Genomic DNA, 16,750 nt, shown 5'->3' with positions numbered 1-16,750 from the left:
CATTACTTTGGTGTTAACATTCGATAAATGGAGAGGAATGAATACAAAATACAGTGTATATCTACTTCTGCATTTTCTAGTATGTGCATTCTTCTCTCTGTTGGTCTTATTAATTGTTCTTCCTTGAGACTGAAGTTTTGCTGTAACTGCAAATGACTCGACAGTAGATGAGCAGTCCTTGCAGACATTCTGCACTGGTGTTTGTAAACAACTTACTTCTGTTTAAATAAGTATGATCTCTTACCTCCAAAATCAGTGATGATATGTGCATTTTATTTAAAATGGATTATAATCTTTCACACTGTTCCTTTGACAGGCTTTGCCCGTAATCTTTCTGAAGGAAGCAATGCTAACTATACTGAGTATGTGGCTACCAGGTGGTACCGCTCGCCTGAACTCTTGCTTGGGTAAGTATAGTTTGTGAAACAACCATGATAAATCTTTACTGATTCACTGCATTTTCTCAAGCACCTTTTGTAAGATTTGCCAGTGGAGAACTGTAGTTGGTTTAAAGGGAAGATTTCAAGAGAATTCCAGATTTTCATTTATAGTTGCTCATTCGTTCCCATTAAGTCAGCATAAATCAGTTATATTGTTCTCATATAATATATATTATATTCATCTGTCTTGAGCTGAGCAGTATTTAATTGACTAAAGGATAAAACTGAATGATCACAAATTTACTTGAGATGCACCTCCTAATAGGCCCTTCAAAAGATGTTTCTACTGTTGTCCTGTCTGCAGTGTTTGTTTTATCTGTTACATGTTGAGTAGTGCAGTGCAACCTTCATTATGCTACATTCCTAGTTCTTTTCGTCTTTTCAGTCAGAACTATGATTTTATTTTCGTTCTCAGTTACCTTTTACCACTCCTGTTGAAATGATCAAGAAGGCTGCTAGCTTTTTAACTTTTTGAAGTACTACTTCTGAAGAGCATGGGAGTGGGCAATTTAAAAGTGTCACAAGTCAAGCAAGTGGGACAAAAGGCTGATTTGGCTAAGCAAGAGTCTTCTTCTAGAGCTTTTCCTTTATGAGAAAGTAATCTACCTAGTTGACCAAGAGAAGCTGATGAAATCTGATGAAATCTTTCCAAATTTAAGTAAAGCTTTCAGTACTGTTTTTTCACAGTGTCCTGGTCAAAATCTCTGGCGTACAGATAGACAGAAATGTAATGTGAAGGGTAAACAATTAGTTGACAGATTGGGTTCAAAGAGTTATAGTAATCAGGGTTCCACCAGGTTGACAAACAGTTACTAGTGGGATTCCCCAGGGCTCCAATTTAGGGCTAGTTCTCCTTAATGCTTATATAAATTATTTGGATATTGGACTTGAACACATACTATGTTTATAGGTAATACTAAATTAGGAGGAGTTGTTGTCTCCCTGCAGGGTGGAGAGGCTTTTCAGAGAGATCTTCTGAGACTAGAAGGCTGGGCAATCACCAGCCACACGAATTTTAACAAGAACAAGTGCTGGATTCTGGAATGGGATAATTGGATAGATGTACAAACTGAGGGGCAAGAGTCTAAGATCCATTTCCTCAGGGATGCTCTCTAAGGTTCTGGCTAATAGCAAGTTAAATGTGAGATGGTCCTATATAGAGCCAGGAGGTGGACTCCATGATCCCTGTTGGGTAGATTCCACCTTGTGATATTCTATATTTCTGTAACTGTATGTTTGAAGAATTTGTTGAAGGAAGCTCTATGAGTGATTTTAATACAGCGTTCAGAAATTAGTGTGACATTGCCTGTGGGAGAAGTAGTTGCATGAGTAGAAATTTAATTTCAGTCTTTTATTAATCTGTAAAAATGATGTTTTACTACTTCACAAGGCTGAATTGCATGAACATATTCACTGGGTGCACAAGTGTAGAAGAAGAGACTAAAGTACCTGGAAATGTACTGTTTGTAATCTTTCCATTACTATCACGTTTTACAGTGTCTTCTTCTAAACTACATAAGCATTCTAATAAAATATAATTCCTGTATGTATATCAGATATGTATTTATATATACATATTCTATAAGTAAGGAATTGGCAGCCACAGGAGCAATCAGGAAATGACTGCTTGGAGTCTCAACAATTCTTCAAGCAAAATGTTTTATGCTGCTGAGAAACAGGTCTTTGTATGAACCCTTGATTAACTTTGAATCAGGGAATAGACATTTCTTGACTAGGTAAGGCATTGAATAATAACTGTTTCATCAAGAAAGTCCTACAAGTATTCCCAGAGCTGTGCTAATCTTAATCAAATTGAGATGTAGTTGTGTTGTTATGTGCAGAATAGTATGTTAAAGTTGCCAATAAAAGAAAATGCAAGACTCAGTTTTTCATATTTTGGAAAAAACTAAACAATTTAGCTTACAGAAAAATGTGTGTCTGTCATACGTGTACACATACACATACTGGTTGGAAAGAAAGCATCAATCATGGTCTTTACATTGTTGTAGCATTTTACGCTTTGTCTCTATTAGTAATTAGGTTTTTAGAGGAAAGACACAAAGAGCTTGGCAGACATGGCAGGTATTTGTCGGGCCTGCAGTTTTCAAAGCTGTTTCATTAACAGAGGAAATGTAGCAGGAATCATTTCTGTGTGTAATTGACTAGATTTGACTAGCTTGCAGAGCAAGGGGAGGAGTATATGTATTTCATGAATATGACTTCAACTTTGCTTGTGTATATTTTTAATGCCAAGCTTTTCTGACACAACTTGATGTCTGTTTCTTGGCAGTTCTGCTCTTATTTCACAATCGTCTTAGGGGAAGAGGGAAATCTCCTTCCCCTACTTTTTACCAAATCTTTATAAGCATATCTAATATTTCAAAGCCCCCAGGATTATTAAGCATTTATCTTTTATCAAACACATTTATTTATTTTTTTAAATTTTTTAAATTTTAAAATGTATCACAGGATGTTTTTGTTTTTTTAATAAAGTTCAAGTGTTTACATTTCACAAGAGGAAAGAAATAGCTAATTATTCACTGAATATCCTGAATTGACTCACTTTGAGGAACCTCAGGTTTTGTTTCTTCAGCATTCATGCCTTTAGATTGAAAATTGCAGTAGTTCACCACGGTTTACTCCTCACACAAATATCTATTCCTTGTATTATGATTTTCTACACTACATGTGTGTATATATATATATATATACATATATATATATATATATGTATCTTACAAACCATCTGCAAACTCATCATTTCTTCCAACTGTAGCATCCTTTCTGCTTGTTCATCCTTTAAATACTCTCTAGTCTTGAGAAACTGGTGTAGTCCTTTCCAGGGTAACACAGACACCATTGAATTTTGTTTCCATTGAACTCCCACCACCTCTTAATTGCTGACCTTGCTTCTTTTGTCGGCATCATTTTAAAATATTGAGGGCCATCTACCCCACCACACACAGCATTGCCTGCATGCAAAGAGAGCACCTGCCTGAATTTTTCTCCAAATTCCAACCCGTGGCTTTGCTCCAGAACAGGAAATCCTTGCTTTGTGATGTTTTCATTGTGTCTTTAGCTGTGTTTCTTAACTCATGAATAGTTTCAGGAATAGCTTCAGGGGGCTTCTGTTTTCTCTCTAATTAAAACTTCGCTGTAGGAAGGGTGAAACAAAGATCCAGTATGTCTATCAATCTAATAAATACAATGGAATAAAACAATGTAGTGCAGAAATACAACACACTCTGGAGAAAAAAAAAAAATTAGTACTAATTTAACTTTCATAACTGTATCTTAGTCAAAAAGGTTATTCTTGTATGTACGTTTTCCGTTTTGTTTTTTAAAAAAGGTAACTGAATCCTTGGGGATACCTAAGAATTCTTGTCCCACCTTTCCAAGCAGCAATATGTCAAGCCATCCAGTGCAGAAAGAGAGAACTTGATATTTGAGATTGCTTCTTTAATGTCAAGGTTTATTTTTTTCTGAGCTGTAAGGAAACAGGCTGTGGAAAACATAGCCAGTAAGTTAAAACAGCTTTGTAAGAAGATGGTGCCAGTGAGTGAGCAACACTGTACGTTCACTTTTCAGAGCCCCATATGGAAAGGCTGTGGATATGTGGTCTGTGGGCTGTATTCTGGGCGAGCTGAGTGACGGACAGCCCTTGTTCCCAGGGGAGAGTGAGATTGACCAGCTCTTTACCATTCAGAAGGTGCTAGGCCCGCTGCCAGCTGAGCAGATGAAGCTCTTCTACAGCAACCCACGCTTCCATGGACTGAGGGTAAGAGATAGCTTTGTTCTTTTCTTTTTATTAATTTACTCACACGATATTTACACTGTTATCGTCATAAAGGTTATTTTCATTTAGTGTGTACTGTGTTTTCTGTTGCATGTATTTCTGTGCAGCCACAGGATGTTTAGATGATGGAGCATTCATCATTCAAAGTTACATTCTAATTATACCAGTATTGGGCAGTATAAATAAGTTCTTTTTGCTGTTAAAAGCTGATTTTAAACAGGTCTATTTCTTTGATTTTTTCTTGTCATGACTGTTAGTGAATATGCCAAGCCTAAAATTACCATGCTATGTGTGCATTTTGAAGTTTAGTGGCACATTTGTGTGTTCGAAGTTTGGAAGATTTGTGCTGGTTCTCTTAAGCCTGCTGTGATGGCAAAATCTGGGCCTTGGATGCTGTTGTGATGATAAGGGAGCTTTTCACCTTTTTACTTGAATTCCTGGAGAATTAATGTAAGCCATACAAGTAAGAAAGCTGCTTGTTCCCATTTCAGGAGTTTGACAATGCCATGAATTAAACAGAAGCTTGCTAGTGTGGAGAAGCTGCTTTAGATGGCAAAATGTCAGACAAAAAATATATATATTTTAAAAACAAACAAACAAACAAAAAACTCACTTGTCTTTAATAATGCCTGGTCAGTGATGATACTTGTGTCATCTTGTAATACCATTTTGGTTATCTCTTCTTTTTCTTTCTTTTTTTTTTTTTTTTCCCCTTTAGCAAATGCTGCTCACAGAGTTTTATGATCTTGATAAATTATGGGAAATTGTTGATATAAAATCCAATAAACAGACATAACAATGTCTTAGGAGACCTGATATGTGGTGAAGATTGGAGATTTGGGTCTTACTCCATAAAAGAAAAAATAGAGAACAAGAAAGGGGTGCAACTAGTTGTCTTAAAATGCATTAAAGGCTGCCATAAATTATGATTAGCTGATGATAATAGCAAAAGTAATAGTTGGATTAAGGTTTGGGGTTAGTTATTTTAGCTACAAAAATAGCTAATTCCTAAGAGTTTTTTAACAAAGTTTGCACACCCTTGGTCAAAGGTTTTTATAAAACAGTAACACAAGCATTTCTTGCCAAGGTAGTGTATGGTTTTGATCCTGCTTAGAACAGGGCTCTAAAGGATTTTCTGTTTTTAAAAAAATATACCTTCTAAAGCAGTGCTTTACAAGCTGTAAGCTAAATAAAATATTCTCTCTTCAGCGTTATTTTACAAGAATTCTACTTGTGCAGGGTAATTTTACTTGGCTAAATGCTGTGCAGTGTCTCAGGATGAAAATGAAGCATCTTTGTTATGTAGCTTTACAGTAAAGTAATTCAAGAAGACAGCATGGACCTAATGTGATTAGCACAGGGTTGAGTGCCATGAGTCTCTGTTCATTTCATGGATCAATGTTTTATTACTTGGTCTCATAGAGATTGCTGCCTTTTTATTCCCATCTGCAAAGTCAGGAATGGTAACGACAGGGAAGTGACATATGCCTTCTAAAAGAGAGTACTTTGGGAATACTGAAGTCTGAATAATGACTTAAATATGAAAAATACTACAAAATTTTGATTCAGAGTATGATTTTTGTTACTTAATTGAAAAAAGTATTCCATGTTTTAAGACAACATTGTAAGTACAGATGTGTTTGTGTTTTTTTAATAGTAGCACTTAATAGTGGAAGATATTCAGTTGTGTAGTGGATAGAAGCTATTCTGTGATTATGCAAATTATTATTTATGAGCTGGAACTGGGTGTTTGCATGATAAAATCTAGCCCAGTAAAGGGAAATGCTTGTCCATGTGATTGTCTGTCAGCTTTATGAATCTCTCTCATAACTGTAGGTACTGCCATACTGTAGCACAGGATTTAAGAAATTCCAATTCAGACACTCCAGCTCTACATGCACAGGTGTAAAGATGCCACATTTGCATGCTTCATGTTCCTGCTTATTTCCTCCACTCATGCGTGTACACACAGTTCTCATCACTATAGAGGATTAGGTAGTATTCAGTTATATCTCTTCCGTCTGTTTGAGGAAGCAAACATCCATGGTATGTTGAAGACCCAAGAAAATAATCTTGTATCAGAAAGAACTTACAGGCTCCTACCTTTATGGAAACACAAATGGTAACATAGGGCTGTAATGTTATTCTATGAGTTAGTTACACATAAGATGGAGGACATGAACAAACGCAGTGAATGGCAATCATTTTCATGTTTCTCTGTTCATTCTGGAAGTAAAATCTGATTTATAATGACCATTCTGTGTGAGTACAGAAATATTTTGCCCACTTGGATAGACAGAAGAACCAGGTTTGTTTTAATTAGAAGAATGCTGCACTTGAAAATCTGTTTTCTTTATGTAAACTAGGAGAGGAAGAATGGAAGGCTTGGTTCACCTAGGCTGCTGTCTAAGATCAACAAGACAGACTTGGACTTAAAAGTCAATAATTAAAATAAGCCTTTCGGTCATTAAGAAACCGCTTTAAAAGAAAGTAAAGTAAAAAGAAAAGTACAGGGACTATTTAGGAACAAACACATTCAAACTAATGGTCTGATTTTCCTTCAAAGCTCACATGGTGTAATTTATGAAAAGTAACGCCAGTACAAACAAGGGATTGCACTTAGCAGTGGTCTAACAATTACATACTTGCAGTGCACATGCAATGCATTCTGCTTCCAAACAAAATACATTTTTGGGAGTGGATAGTTGTACTGCTGGATTACTCTTTAAAGCAAGGGTTTGAAGTCATACTCCGAGGAAGGTGTACATATAAATATATGCACCTGGATGTAAAAATCCTTTAAACATGCAGAAATAGATGCAAAGGAATAAAAATATTTAAGACTTCTTGCTCACTGAGAGTTCAGACCAAACATATAGGAGTTGTGTGTTTTTATACTACAGCAAATTTCGCATAGAATGGTTTATTAATCTTCATACTTGTTGGGTTTTTGGTGGTTGTTGTTGTTTCTGTTGTCTTAATCGCTGACCCAAATTTTGTGGTTATCTCACATTTTCAGCTATTTTAGGTATACCTCAATATTTTATGTGGGTATGTTTTATGCATTACTTGAGTCCATTTGGACATTAAGCAATGGCTTTTTATGTATCGAGTACGTGATTGCCAGTGCATATTCCCTGTTGTCAGTGTTCTAGCTTTGATGTGTTAACTTAAGAGGGCTTTTTAGCAAATTCATAGTTAAGATGTGGATGAGATCAAGCCAGGCTGCAACTGTAGCACTTGAATACTATTAGGCAAATACCACAGCTCCAGGAACTGCTAATGAAGTATCTGGATCTCAGCTGCATTGTTTTGGATAAACTGCAATTAATACCAATCAGCCGTCTGGCTGTTGTTTGGTTTAGTTTTTCCTGAAGTTTCTCTGGCATTCAAGTGTACAGTTTTCTCTAAAAACTACATAAGTTGCAAAAATGAACTTGTTTTCTGTGGGGTTTTTTTTTTTTTTTGTGCTTATCTTGAAAATCCTGCCTTAATTTCTAATTCTGGAAATAATGGAATAAATGTGTTTAGCTTTTAAATTTGAAGTTACCTCACAGCAATCAGTTTACCTGTTTGTTTGATGTCAGTTCCGTGCATGCCATAATCTGAAATTGCATCTCTGATGCTTATTTCTTTTTAGCTCATTATACTTGATATTAAGTTACAGCGTAGATATATGGAGCAGATTTTCTTTCACTTGATTAAAAAGAGAATGACTGTTTTCATTTCCTTTGGCTGTAGCCTTGTTTGCAAAGCAAACAACATAAACAAAAAAGCAAAAATCCTATGCTTTGTATTTTTTTCTTCCTTTAATCTTTCCTGCCTGCCCTGTTCTACAGTTAGGACTAGCTTCAAATGCTGCCTTCATCTGGTTTTGTCAAGACTGTAGTTGACCAAAGCTGTCCTCCAGCAGAGCACTCTACTTCTCATGATGTTTCCAGATCGCGTATTGCAACGCGATCACGGGAGGGATCCCAAACCTTACTGCATAGTTGCTATTCCATTTTTGTGAGGTTTTTTCACTTAAAAACAATTTGGAATTGTCAATTAATCTTTGGTATTTAATTATTACTACGTTCACACAAAAGCAAAAATTATCTAATAACTATTTCTAAATTCTTTTCTCAGGTGCGTGTTACTAATCAAAAGTACTTTCTTGGGTTGACTAGATTCATATTGTATATCAGCAGTTATTTGTTTCATATTATTTTCTAAGGTTTCCGAAATCATGAACTAATTCAATATACATGTTTTCCATTAGGTTGCATGCCTTTATTCACTGTACAGTTTATGTTTGGTTTTTTTTTTAAATGTTGTATTAATCTATACCTTGTTTGCATTCTCAATATATTTTTGTGATATATTACTTTGACAGTTTCCTGCAGTCAATCATCCACAATCTTTAGAAAGAAGATACTTGGGAATTTTAAGTGGTGTTTTGCTTGATCTTATGAAGGTAAACAAGTATATTTATTTTCTGTCTGTAATACGTAGGGAAAGATGTGACTTTCCTAATAGAGTGCATTTTAAAAGTACTTGTGAATTTTCTTTTGAGGTGTTTTGATATCACCACCATCTATAGCCAGGCTTGATATTTCTTAGGAATCAGGAAAATATCCCCTGCAAATGCCAGGAGAATCTGTCCAAACTTGACTGATTTGGTAAGCAGTATCTATTCCAGACAAAAGAACTGCCATCATTTGTGTCTGCATGCATACCAACAGCCATTCGTGATGCACAGGTCACCTTACTAATGTAGGAGGATGAACTCTCAACCTGTAATAAATCTAGATAAATCCACAGTGAATGAAGATTAGATTGACATGACTTAATATTGTTCATTACTGGATAAATGTGAGGATACAGACAGTAGATACACAGTAAACTTTTCGCCTGTCTGAGATCTTAATCCAGTAGTTGACACTTATTTCTATTAAGCACATTATTTAAGTTGTTCTTCAGTCCTGTTCTGGAACATACCAGCTAGTTCCCCATGGCCAAGCTAGGATATGGTTCTGGGTTTCTTTCAGTGGTCCAGAAAATGCCATCTTTCCTCAAAATGGCTGAACAATGTAAAAATTCACTACAGTGAGCTGTAGTACAATCCTCCTGCAATTTCAGCCACAATAAAATGGAGGAGATTCACAGTGTTTAGAATAATTGTATTCTATTTTCTATTTCACATAAACTCTCCCCCTGCCCCCCACCCAGCATTATAATTCGATGTAACTCAAGCTGTAGTAGTGCATATTGCTCAACTGCAATTTCAAGATGGTTCCTCAGACCATCATAACACATGCTGGGTATTGCTTTTATTTTCATTTTACACTAATTTTGTATGTTATATAGCAATGCCTTGTGGGTTTTTCTGGTGTGATATAAAAGTTGAAATTGCAAAATGTTAAGAAAATATTCTAAATAATTCCATTCTGTTTTTTCTTTTAATTCAAGTAATTCTTTTAAACTTTTTTTTTTGTTCCCATTACTCTGTGTAAGGTGAGGAAAGGTCAGGGATCCTGTAGAGGGGTTATTTTGTTTGACCTACATTACATAGTTGAGAAGTTGGAACATTGTTAAAGAATGAGCAGGTGACTGAGAAGAAGAGAACAGAAAACACCTGTGGTTAAGATGCATGCTACAAATGCTCTACATATTTTGCTGTATGCCTTCCTCTCCCCCAGACACTGGGCAGTCTGGCAAATATTCACAGTTGCTATGTTCCTTGTTATCTGCATTCCCAAGGACTTCAGGTCTGATTACTAGATTAGTGAATAATATCAGCTACCGCTGACATATGTGTCTCTAGTGCTTTATATATCAATATTTAGAGAGCATTTCTGGACTAGATTAATGAAGAGTCATTCATTTGCTGTTGATGCTTTGCTGCTCCTCTTTTCCTTCACAAGCCATGTTCTTTTGCAAGCATGCACTTGGAAATTTCAATATGATGACTTGGGTGAAAAAGAAGTTGAATATTTTTTGCTTATTCATATAATCTGTCATTCAGTTATCTCTTTTGTTCATCAGCAGACTTTTGTTCTTTTTTTTTTCTGGGCTTCAATTTGCTGTTAGACTACCTGAATAATCCATATATATTTCTCACTTGCTTTAGCTGTAGCTGGACTTCAGCCTTCCTAATGTCATCCACTGTGCCAAACAATGCTTTTATACTTTTTTTTTTCTATCTTGCCCTTGGCTTAACTTCTTATATATTGCCTATTTTGAGTTTTTCCTTGTTAAAAAGCTCCCTGTTCTGTCAAGCTGACTGACCATGCTTGACATTTTGTGATGTTATGCCCAATGAGGTGCTTTGTTCCTGCACTTGCAGGAAATTTTCTTGGACATTTATCTTCTGATGGCAGTTTTTTTGGAGATTGTCTTGGAATCCCGCTACAGAAGTCAAAGTCTGCAATCTTAAAATTGTGGGTCCTATCACTGATGTTTAACTGCCTTACCATTTGTTTGAATCCTAATAATAAAACTCTCAGGGTTGCTACATCTCAGACTGTCCTCTGTGATCAGATTAGCCTCCAGTACTTTACTGTCACTGTACAGCAAGTCAAGTAAAGCGAAGCCCAACTCTTGTTTGGTTTCCCTCTCTAGAGGGAAATTAGAAAATGCTACCAGCATAGTCTAGAAATCTGAGTAGTTGAAGTCTGCTGTGAGGATGAGGACCTGTAATGAGGACACTTCTGTTTTGTGTTGTAGAAGGAGTCATCCTCTTTATCTTAGATGTGTAGCTGGTAACAGATCCCTGCTATAACACCACAAATACTGGTTTTCCCTTCTAACCCTGACCTATATAAGTGGGTATACCTTTAGTCTCATGCTGTCACTCAGTACAATTTAGGACCTAGTTTAGGTGGAGTGCCACTCCTCTTCTTCCTCACCTCCTGGTTTCTGAAGCCAGCCATGCCCATCAGTGACCATGCCCCAGCCATCAGCTTTGTTCACCGTAATTTCTCTATGATTCCAGTCAGTTTCAGAGCCTTATGATTCCCTCTGGACTTCAGTTTTCCTTGCTTGTGCTCCAGCTTATGCAAGTTAGTTTATAAGCCACATCAAGTAAGCCTTATGACCATCAGTAAGTGGGCCATTTCTATCACAGTAGTGATGAGTGCCACAAAAGAAAAAAGGAAGGAAAAAAAGAAATGAATCGTTTGGTACGCAGCTGGTCACCTGAGAAGGGCAGATACTGCATTATGTATGATTGAGCTGCCTAGGAAAGTCAAGGGCTTTTTCCATTTTGATGTACAGGGATCCTGTGCAGGAAAAACTAGTTTGTGGTCAAGTGGATCAGTATTTTATTAACGCATATACAGGTAGCCATTGTGTGTGTGTGTGTGTTTTAAATTATAATAAATTATAATAATAATTTTAAAAAATTATAAACTGCAAAGGTATTTTTGAACATTTAATATTCCTCCCATGTGCTTGTTCTGTTTGTTAAACCTGTTTCATTGGTAGCATTATATTAATGCTAATTCAATATCTTTGTTTTAAACATTAATGTTTTATAGCACATACTGAAAAGTATGATTAAAATCTGTATATTTTTAACATCCATACCAGTATAGGTAAAACATGTATAGTTTTGCATTTACCTCTTTTTGTATTTTAAACATATTGAGTACAAAGCAGATGAGTATGTTCCCTTATGCTCTTTTTAAATATATGTAGCTTATATGTTTCATAATAAGCAAGTTCAATGTCTTTCATCTCTTAAGTAGAATATAATATTTTTGAAAGTGTTCATTTTGCATCATGTGTATTTCAATGCAATATGAAGTTATTCCGGCACCTGCATCTAATCACAGACACTCTGGTGATTATAAAACTATCCCATTAATGTTCCTTATTTTTCTACATTGTTGTTGATGCAAATACAGATGTTAACATTTAAACTTTGGGATTTATTTTCCAAAGAACTTACTGAAGTTAGATCCAGCAGACAGATACTTGACAGAGCAATGTTTGAACCATCCTTCATTTCAAACACAAAGACTCTTGGATCGCTGTGGAAGCTCACCTTCACGGTCAGCTAAAAGAAAGCCTTACCACGTGGAGAGCAACACATTATCTAACAGGTAAACATAGTCCTTAACGCTGATATTTTCTGAACAAAAAGGCAGACATAATTTTATTATTACATCTATTCAAGCTGGATTTTTTTTGTTAGCTATATTCATCAGGCTAAATGCATGTTGGGATTGGAAATAAATAAATAAATAAAAGTGTTTTCTCGCATGGCAACAAAAAATTTATTTGGCCTTCTCATCTTAAAAAAGTTAGCTTCTTTTCTGAACAATAGCAAGAATTATGTGGTTTGGAGGTGTCTCCATAGAAAACAAGAAAAATTTGTTAGTCATGCTCCACAGAAAGGATAAACAGAATTTTTTCTGCAGTGTGGTTATGACCCGAGTCTAGTCTACTTGAACTTAGAATGGGGTGTATTTGCTCACTAACTCCTTTGTTGGACCCACGTAGCTTGAGAGAAGCCTCCTCATCTCAGTACATCAACTAACCAGGTTTACTGATGAATAAAATACTTCAGTACAAAGAGACTCATCGTATTCATTTAACAGAAGCTTTCCTAGAGGTCATTCTCTGAAGTGTGCAGAACTACAATGTCTTTTAATCCTATACAGGTTTTTCTTTAGTTCTTCCAGTGAGATTTAAAAATAAAATTCCTCACTTGAAGATCTGAGAACATGACATCTACATTAAAATGTTTTAGCTGCTGCTATACGTACTTACTGGTACTGGTACCAAACTTGCATAATTTCTTGAAATTGTAAGTGGGATTATCAGTAGATCACTGGAAGTGGGTAGTACAAAAATCCTAAATATAAAAATAACTAGCATTATCCGATAGTAGTTCCTAATAAGTCAGCTCTCAGTTTATCCCTCAGTAATATATCCGAGTTAGATTATGATAGAATTGATTTTAAAATAAGTACATTTGCTTAGCTTTAAGCCAGCTTAGGTCCATCAAGGCTAATGAGTATAGCCACAGCACTGCTTAGTATCAGCTGCGCTGTTTCAGAGCCAAGATAGGCCCATGAGCAGTTCTGCTTTTATTCTGTAAAGTCCGAGTTATGCAAAAGTCAGTGTTCCTGTGGTAGACCTGATTTGGTGTTACAGAGCTTACCAGGCTGCACAGACCTTGGGATCCATCCATCTGGGTGGCTTTGACTAGCACAATGGCCTCTGTTCTTTCTCTTCTGCCTCCACCCACCTCAGATATACATTATGTAGCCTGGAACACTGATTGTACAAGGCTTTTTTGGCAGCGCTGACATATTTGATTGTTCCACTCCAACTTTGATATTCCAGATGTGTTTAACAATTATTATTTCAGTGGATCTACAGCTAATTTTCATAATAGTGCTTAGTGTAGCGATTACATATATATTACAGATGGGTAAGTATGTAAATAGTTGGAAAGTTGGAATTTTTATGATTGGATTTTATATGTATATATATATATTTTTTCACTAGCAGAATCCAGTAACCAGAATTGAGTTTGTCCCTTAGGATACAACTGATAAAAACAATACACTGACACTTGCAAATCTTCTAGTGGAGCTTCTGATGCCTAGTTCGCAGTTTCTGCAGTGAGCAGAAGTTTTGATCTTATTGCTAATTTTGTTATAAAATGGCAACTCCCATCTAAAATGAGTGCACTTTTGTTGAAGTTACTAATACATGAGTATATAATCTGGTATATTAATGCTTCTTTATGCATTTTAATGTAGAAATCAAGCCAGCAAAAGTTCTGCTTTGCAGTCACACCACAGATCAAACAGCAAGGATATACAGACGCTAGGGGTTGGCGGGCCGAGAGAAGAGGGTCTTCCAGCAAATGAAAGTTTTTTAAATGGAAACCTTTCTGGAGCTGCACATAGTCCAATGCATGCGAAGAAATCAAGCAACCAGCCTGGGTCTGGCAATAAAGATCTAGCCAACAATAATATGCCACATCTTCTTAGTCCAAAGGAAGCAAAGGCAAAAACAGAGTTTGATTTTAATGTGGAGCCAAAAAGTTCTGAAGGTCCAGGCACAAAGTACCTGAAGTCTAACACCAGGTCACAGCAAAACCGGCACTCATTTATGGAAACATCTCAAAGTAAAACTGGGACACTGCAGCCCGGTGATAAGCATAGTCGCCACAGCTATATTGATACCATTCCACAGTCTTCTAAGAGTCCTTCGTATCGGACAAAGTCAAAGAGCCATGGGGTTCTGACAGACTCAAAATCCGTGGGCAACCTATCTGAGGCCAGGGCTCAAGCTGCGGAACCAAACAGCAGTCGCTATTTTCCATCCAGCTGTATGGACTTGAACTCTCCTACCAGTCCTACCGCTCCCCGGCATAGCGATAACAGAACTTTGCTCAGCCCATCTGGGAGGAATAACCGCAGCGAGGGGACCCTGGACACCCGAAGACCTTCAACCAGACACTCCAAAACAATGGAGGAGTTAAAACTGCCAGATCACATGGATGGAAGCCATTCTCACTCGCTCTCTGCTCCTCACGAATCTTTTTCCTATGGCCTAGGTTATACCAGTCCTTTCTCTTCACAACAGCGCCCTCATAGACACTCTATGTATGTGAGCCGGGACAGAGTGAGGTCAAAGGGCTCAGAGGGTGGCTTAAGCATAGGGCAAGGGATGGCAGCCAGAGCAAACAGCCTGCAACTGTTATCTCCACAGGTGCAGCATAAGTCACTCACAAGGTCTGTTGGCTCTTCACGAGAAGACTGTACGGAAGATACTAATAGGGTTAGTTCAAAATATCACCTGTTACGGAACCTTCCTCTCCTTATTTCATGTGGGGACAGTGTCCTGCTTTCTCTCTTCTGTTTGTTTGTTTGCTTAGTTATTCTTCCGTGGTGCTGTAAGACAAGGAATGTGAGACCAAAAATGTCAAAAAGACGCTAAATAGTTGGGATGCAAAATGAGACCATGTTATTAAAACTAATAATGGTTGGATAGCTATTTTTATAACGTACTGAAATGTGAGAACAGAAAAAATTACTGTGAAGTTAACATTTAATTTGTAGTTCCTAGTCTGTCGTGTTTTCTGATGTCATTTTTATTGCGTTGGTTTTCCTTAATTAACCTTCTCATTTGTGTTTTATTTAACTTTTCTAGTATGTCTTTTTGTTTTGAACAGCAATCTTAAATTTTGAAGTGAGCTTTTTTCACTTGTTTATAGCATGACATTGATGAAATATCATGATTTGGTGGAGGGATATAAAAAACTGCACCATTCCTCCTGATCAGTATGATAAATGACTGGGACAGGATAGAGATTTTTTCTAGGAGAAGCCACCAGTGAACTGATACCTTAGCAGCGCTATAGCGATTACTTATAATACGAGTATTGCTTCATCATTGTGGAGAAAGGGCCAGTTTCAGTGTTGATTTACTTTCCTAACGCTATAGTTGTGAATTTTTTAAGCTTTTGCACAAGCTGAATGTCCCCATATCCTTAGACTGCCGTGCCATTGATCCAAAAGATGGATGCAAATAAAATTAGTGTTTGGTTTTTTTTATATACATGTGTATGTCATAAAGTGACTTCAGAGGTAAATTTTTGTGTAGATTTGGTGACAAACTACAGAAAGTCAGAGCTACATGTATTACTGAAAGTCTAAAAAATACACTTAACTGTAGAAGACTAAAAAACCTCTCCCTCTTTAATTTACGTAATAAATACACATAGGAGACTGGTAGTGTAATATCATAAAAAAAAAAGTTTTCACATACTGGGTGGCTCTTCAGTAGAAGAAAGCATAGACAAGGCATTTTTATTCATTTATTTAAAGCACATTACTAATACATCATTTTTGTACTTAGTATATGTCTTCCATTCAGAATTAAGTGAATTATTCCTTATAAGAAAAGAAAAAAAAAATCTCATAGAAGAAGAGAATTTAAAGAAAAGTGGCTACTTAGAAGGAATTTGAAACAGAAGCTCTGCTTCAAAATAAGATTTTATTTTTTGTGTGCAGTCATTTTTTTCTCTCTCTCATTTCAGTCACATTAAATGTTACTTGTTCTTCACAGTAGTCTTGTAGAAGGGCAGTAATATCAACATTTGACGTTTGTCCAATAAAAGCTCACGCTGCCTTGCATTCTTTACTATTAAGATCTTCTCTGAATTATTTAGCTGATATAAATTGATAATTAATTCTAATTTTATTTCCTGTTATCATATCATTCTTTGTCTTTTAACAGCTACTTGAAAAACTTTTTATTTCAATTAGAAAAACAGTTACACATCCTAATGCTTAGCATTTTGTTCATTATGGTTTGCTTTGGAATGTCAAATCATTTGTAAAGAATTCACCTCCAACTTTTCTTGTCAGCGGTCTTTAAACTTAAGCCTTCAATTCATTGTTTTAAAGCCACATTTCAACCAGCAGAAGCCTGAAGGGAAAAATATTCTTCTGAAATATATGGCAAGTCTGTACATTCGCAAAACATTTCCATCTGTTTTTCTTTT

General features: G+C 36.3%; 1 protein-coding gene across 7 annotated transcripts in view; it reads left to right on the top strand.

Annotated features, from left to right (window-relative positions):
* Nucleotides 1–16,750, top strand: part of CDKL5 (cyclin dependent kinase like 5) — a 117,178-nt gene that overhangs the window by 77,818 nt on the left and 22,610 nt on the right. For all 7 annotated transcript variants that reach the window (XM_015886105.2, XM_015886096.2, XM_015886114.2 and 4 more), the window contains exons 8-12: nt 317–407; nt 4,029–4,218; nt 8,612–8,692; nt 12,163–12,323; nt 13,995–15,021. In XM_015886105.2, the coding sequence (XP_015741591.1) occupies nt 317–407; nt 4,029–4,218; nt 8,612–8,692; nt 12,163–12,323; nt 13,995–15,021 (1,550 nt within the window). The remainder of the gene's footprint in view (nt 1–316; nt 408–4,028; nt 4,219–8,611; nt 8,693–12,162; nt 12,324–13,994; nt 15,022–16,750) is intronic.

Source organism: Coturnix japonica, chromosome 1, assembly GCF_001577835.2.
Source record: "Coturnix japonica isolate 7356 chromosome 1, Coturnix japonica 2.1, whole genome shotgun sequence".
Lineage (NCBI taxonomy): Eukaryota > Metazoa > Chordata > Aves > Galliformes > Phasianidae > Coturnix > Coturnix japonica.
The sequence above is the reverse complement of the archived record's forward strand: the minus strand, read 5'-3'. Positions and strand labels throughout refer to the sequence as shown.